Genomic DNA, 6,000 nt, shown 5'->3' with positions numbered 1-6,000 from the left:
GAAAATGGCAGACCAGCAGGGCTGAGAAGAAAATTAAATAGACTTCTTAGGAACCAATTGTAGCAATGGGAGGGAATGTTCTGTCATGTAGCAACATGTAGCAGACACTGTGCTAGGCTCTTTTAAGATATGTCTATCTCTCACAACCATTTGGTATGGTAGGAATTATTTTGCAGGCAAGGAAACTGAAGGTCAGAAAGGTTAAATGACTTGCCTGAGATGCACAGAGACTGGGTGGCAGAAATATTTAAAAACAGGCATCAAATCCCACATTCCTTCCACTGGAGTAGAGGTATTAATTGGCTTGCAACGGCTGTGGGTCAACTCTCCTTTCTTTCAGAACCCCGATTTTATCATGGCACACCCTCCCCTCTATGCCATCACCCTACAGATGGCAGAGCAAAAGATGGAGCAAGCCTGGGCCCCCGGTGGCTCCAGAGCAGCCCAGACATGCCATACCACTTGCATGTTTTTGCTTCCTTTTATTTTCTCCTTTATTTATTTTTGGAAAACAACTACTGGACTAAGTGGTCCTAGAATTGTTAGGGTTAGGGTTGCTGGGTGGCTCAGTAGGTTCAGCTCAGGTCATGATGTCATGAGTCGTGGGTTCAAGCCCCACGTCGGGCTCTGTGCTGACAGCTCAGAGCCTGGAGCCTGCTTCGGATTGTGTCTCCCTCTCTCTCTGTCCCTTCCCTGCTCACGCTCTGTCTCTCTGTCTCAAAAATAAATAAGCATTAATATGTATAGAATTGTTAGGGTTCTTGAAACAAGAAGGAAATATAGTTACGGGCGCTTGGGTGGCTCAGTTGGTTAAGCATCCAACTCTTGATTTCAGCTCAGGTCATGATCTCATGGTTTATGAGTTCCAGCACTGGGTATCAGCACAGAGCCTGCTTGGGATTCTCCCTGCCCCTCTCCCACTCTCTCTCTGAAAACAAATAAATAAACATTTTTTAAAAAGAGAGGAGATTCTTAAAAACTGAGAACAAACTGAGGATTGATGGGGGGTGGGAGGGAGGGGAGGGTGGGTGATGGGTATTGAGGAGGGCACCTTTTGGGATGAGCACTGGGTGTTGTATGGAAACCAATTTGACAATAAATTTCATATATTGAAAAAAAATAAAAAAATAAATGTTAAAAGAATTATAAATAAATAAATAAATAAATAAATAAAAAATAAAAAGAGAGGAAATGCAGTTAAAAGGCAAACTTTCCATTTCCTTCTAAACATACACGGCAAATATTACAGAACCCAGATCTGATGGCTGTATCATCCTCCAGGACCTACAGCAGGGCTGGTTTATACAGCCTGCAGAGGAGCACCAAGCTGGAGGGTCCCTAGTGTGAACAGGCTACAGCAGCCAGTGTGACAGCTATGTTCCAGAAGCATGCCTCACACGGCCCCCTTACACATTTGCCCTGTGAAGCTCATAGGCCCCTGCCAGATAGAAGCCCAGGCAGCTCTGCCCCTCCCACTTTCCCACGCTCAGCACTTCTTCCTGGCCCAGAGCAGTTAATCCCAAAGCCCAAAGAAATCCAGCGCCACCACACTGTTGCATCCCCACAAACTAAGAAGTTCTTTGCCCTAATCTATGCAGGAGGTCCTATTAATGTCCATGAGCTATCATGATTTGCAGCTGACATCATGTCACCTGGCTCCTATGCCTTTAACACTCTGCCTTTCCTTGTTCAGCAACCTATCCTCCTAGCTCTTCTAGTGCCCTCCTGATGGCAGATCAGGGAGGAGGGTGTCTGATTGCCCAGGGCTATGGCTGCAGACATAAAACTTTCTCTTTTCAGATCCTAGGATCCTTTATCCCTTCTCTTTTGTCTCCTTAGAGTTTTCTACAATCTTCAAAGCTGAGCTCTCACTCTGGCCTTTGGGTGTGGCCTGTGGTGGTCTGTGTCTCTGGCTTGAGCAAAGGCCTTGACACAGTGTGGACTTCGGAGAGCAGCTTGGATGAAACTCCACAGGCCTGCAACTGTGGAAAAGTGGGTTAGCCCAGCTTACATAAGGACTATTTGGTACCACTTTAGTTTCTGTTCCAGTGTGGGAACAAACTTGCTCCTTAAAACCCCTCTGATCACATGGGTGGTGTTGACTTGTGTTGTTGTCAAAGCCGAAGCTTCAGGCTAATTTGGGAACTGATAGCACTCTGCCAATTCCTTGTAGAAATATGGGATCTGCACCTTGGCCTTCCAGGTCAGGGTCTTGGGGGGGACACCTGGGGCCTCCATTTGCCTCTGAATTTTCTGGAACCAAATTGCTTTTTTTTTCTCATTTCAAGATCCTAAGAGAGAACCAACTGCAATAGGCCATGTCTGGAAGCAATTTGAGTGGGGGGAAGGGGTGTCTTGAGGCCTGCCCAGCCCCTTTTTCTTTGTTCAGCCTAGAGAATGGAGCCATGGCTGCCCATTCTGGGCTCTTTTGTATGATTGCCCCCAGAAATCTAACCTCTAGAAAAATTGCTTGCAATGCATTGCAGACTCTCTAAACAGATAAGATTATCAGAATCCAAAATGACTATTTTTCATTAAGGAAATATTTTAAGCGGGGTCGTAGCACCAAAAAATAGCTGAATGCTCACCCCCGAGCTCCTGATAAGTGAGAGGGAATTTAAGGCCACTGTGATTGTACAGGTGACCAGAAGTCACATCAGACTCTGCCACGACTGGCAAATGTAACTGGTATTCTTCCTATAGCTCCTGCTGCTGTTCTCAGTTGGAACTGAGGTCCACACTCTGGGCTCTTTGTCCAGCCCTGCCATCACCCACAACACAAACCTACACTGAGCGACCAACCAGCAAGAGCCCCAGAGCAGCCTCAACAATGGACAGATGGCTGCAGCCCACAGAGTACCGGCACCCCATGTGGACTTTTACATGAGAAATAAATCTCCATTTTATTCAAGCTGCTGTAGTTTTGTTTCTGTGGCTAAATCCAAAGTTCTAGTATAATGTATTTTTTTCTTTTTAATTTTTAACATGTATTTACTTTTGAGAGACAGAGAATGAGCAGGGAGGGGCACAGAGAGAGAGAGAGAGAGATAGAATCAATCTGAAGAAGATCCAGGCTCTGGGGTGTCAGCACAGAGCCCGACATGGGCTCAAACTCATGAACTGTGAGTTCATGACCTGAGCAGAAGTCAGATGCTGAGTGGACTGGGCCACCCAGGTGCCCCTAGTATCATGTATTTTAAAGCTGCTAAGAGAGTACAACTTAAATACAAAGAAACAAATGTTGTAACTATGCGAGGTAGTGATGTTAACTAAACTTATTATAATCATGGTGCAGTATATACATGTATCAAATCATTATGTTGGACACCTTACTTATACAGTGTTATAACTGACATGTCAATTATATCTTAATAAAACTGAGGGGTTAAGGGGGCAGGGGTAGTTCTGGCAAGCCTGGAAAGAAGCAGAAGCATTAGTTTCAAAGTGCTGGCAGTTCAGCAGCTACCTTGGGAGCCAGAAGGTAAAGCCCCAGGCAGCTTTTTTTCCACATGACTCTGGTGTGGAGCATTTCCCTGTATCTCTAGGACTGTCTGCTCCATGGTCCTCCCACAGTTTCCTGAGCGCCCCCAAAACTTCATCTTGGAAATATATTTAACTAACTCTATCTGACCATCAAGCCTATGTGACCTTGCGGGTCCAGAAAAGGAAAAGAAAAACAAACAAACACACCTAGCCACGGACTCTTGACTCTTGGTCCAAATTCTCAGTAGAGAGAAGTGTTCTGTGAGCTTTGTGCAGGGGCAGTATCATAGCCAATGAGGTTTATCTGAGGCAAAATTATTGCTAATTGAGAAGTGTTCTCTGCCATTGGTGGATTCCCTGCTTTTGAGTTAGGTGCTGGTCCAGTCATCTCTGGGATGGTAGGGAAACATGCCCACTGTGGGCCATGAGAGGGAATAGTTTCTCTAGGAACTGATTTGACACATCTCAGGAGAGAGAAGGGACAGGCAACTCTAGAGAAGACCGTTTTGTGGCTCCACGCAAATCTTACTGGCTCCTTGGCTTCTTTCTTTTCCTATAGCAGCCCAAATCTCTTCCTGTGTGAACATCTCCTTTGAAAAGGCTGCTACGATCAGGGATCAGGTGGGCTGGATGGGGTGAGCTAGAAGGTAGATGGCCAGGAGGGGGAAGAGCAGGTGATGTGGGGGTTGGGGAGTGTGGGAGGTGGGGGAATAAACCCTATAGCCCAAGATCAAAGCTAGGGAAATTAAGTTTCATTGCCAAGTCCAAAGGTCAGAGGCAGAGTGGAAAGTCGGACACAAAGCCAGTAAGGAGAAAAAATGGCAACAGGCCAGGGAAGAAGATCAGGAGGTACATGGTGGCCACTGAGAAGGAACTGGCAACAAGCCTAGCTTCACTGGTTTCAATGTGGGCTCGTAGAAAGAGGGCCCCAACGAGGAAGACAGGGCCTACCTGGGTTGAAGCCCTACTACCAAGGGAAAAGAAGAGAAACCAGTCTTTCTTAACCCAAGTCCATAACCTCCCTAACACAAGATTGTGTGCCTGTGTGCGTTTTTTCTGATATTGTTAAAGGGAACAGCGCCCCCCAGAGGGTTATCTTAAGGCTTGAATGTGATCATCCGTAGAGGAGGAACACTGCTGGCTCTCCCGTCTTGGAATGGGCCTCGAGTGGCCGAAGGCCTCGGCTACCCTCTAAAGGAGCAGAATCCCCTGCCACGCGCGCCCCAGGGGCTCGCTGCGGCGCTGCTGCCCTCTTAGCTAATTCCCCCCGGGAGGAAGAGGAATTGTTAAATCAGCGGTGGAGGATGGACACACGCGGAGGGATGGCTTAAAAGACGGGGAGTGTAACTGGTGTCCTTCCCGGCAAACGCAGGCGCTGCTCAAGCGGGGACACTGACCGGCTCAAAGATTAACGTGAGGTTGGCCCGCTTCTTCATAATCCGTCTGTTCCCTCGTATTGGAAAAACAAACGTGCCCTCGCCCCTCTGGTTTCGGGTCCGGGATGGCGCTGGGAGGTGGGGGGGACGCGCGGGGCCTGCCTGCCGGCTCCGCGTTCGGGCCTTTGTCCAACCTCCTACAGGGCCTCGCAACCGCGCCCCCCAGCGCCAGAGTTGGCACCAGCGGAGAGGCGCGGAGCCCCGCCCCCAGCCCGCCCCCGGGGGCCGCGGCGCACTGGCGTGACGTGGCGCGTGTGGACGTCGGCGCACGCCGAGACGGAAGAGGCGCGGGCCGGGAAAGGAGCTGTCTGGACGCTGCGGCGCCTCGGTCCCCATGGCGCTGTGGCGCGGCTCTGCGTACGCCGGCTTCCTGGCGCTGGCGGTGGGCTGTGTCCTCCTGCTGGAGCCGCAGCTGCCCGGCTCGGCGCTGCGCTCGCTGTGGAGCTCGCTACAGCTGGCGCCCGCGCCCCCGGGACCCGGCTCCCCTGAGGGCCGCTTGGCGGCCGCCTGGGACGCGCTCATTGTACGGCCGGCCCGGCGTTGGCGCCGCGTGGCCGTGGGGTGAGTGCCTGCGGGGCCTGAGTCTCAGGGTCTCTCCAAGGAGGTGCGGGCGCTCCGGGCCTCTTAGGGCCACATTGGCGGAGTTCGGGCGGCTGGGGAGCTGGGAGGTAGAGCCGCGCGGAAACAGGGGTTCCTAGATGTCTCCGGGAGGCCCCTCGGCGCTGGTGTCCACGCTGCCTCCTTGACGAGAAGCGTCAGACGTCTAGGACGAGCCCCGTTCGTCGCTGCTGCAAGGACTCACCAGACTGCTTTTTGCTCTCGGCTAGCCTCTGCATCCTTCTCTCGTCTTGGTAGGACCAGCCTAATAGCTTCTTGCAAATCCCGCGCAGCCTGACACCCTCATGTTCCAGTCTCTTTCATTCCTGTTTCGGCTCGTCTGCCTTTTTGCGGTCAAAGACACCTGGTCTTACGGCGCTCATCCTCTTGCTTCTGAACTTCTTGAGTGGCCTGGTCGCTGCCTTTAACTGCTGACTTTATTTCCCTTATTTTCGCTTCCTGAACGTCCGGGAGACCCCCACTC

General features: G+C 50.7%; 1 protein-coding gene and 1 pseudogene across 3 annotated transcripts in view; both read left to right on the top strand.

Moving 5' to 3' along the window:
* The first annotated feature begins 3,747 nt into the window (after positions 1 to 3,747).
* On the top strand, positions 3,748 to 3,828 carry LOC125910427 (uncharacterized; annotated as a pseudogene).
* A 1,360-nt stretch (positions 3,829 to 5,188) lies between these two features.
* Positions 5,189 to 6,000, top strand: part of ADPGK (ADP dependent glucokinase) — a 28,152-nt gene continuing 27,340 nt past the window's right edge. For 2 of the 3 annotated variants that reach the window (XM_049613832.1, XM_049613831.1), the window contains exon 1: positions 5,189 to 5,480. In XM_049613832.1, coding sequence (XP_049469789.1) covers positions 5,254 to 5,480 — 227 coding nt within the window. In that variant the 5' untranslated portion in view covers positions 5,189 to 5,253. The remainder of the gene's footprint in view (positions 5,481 to 6,000) is intronic. The other variant, XM_049613833.1, reaches the window with a different exon arrangement.

The sequence above is a fragment of the Panthera uncia genome (genome assembly GCF_023721935.1).
Source record: "Panthera uncia isolate 11264 chromosome B3 unlocalized genomic scaffold, Puncia_PCG_1.0 HiC_scaffold_1, whole genome shotgun sequence".
Lineage (NCBI taxonomy): Eukaryota > Metazoa > Chordata > Mammalia > Carnivora > Felidae > Panthera > Panthera uncia.
The sequence above is the reverse complement of the archived record's forward strand: the minus strand, read 5'-3'. Positions and strand labels throughout refer to the sequence as shown.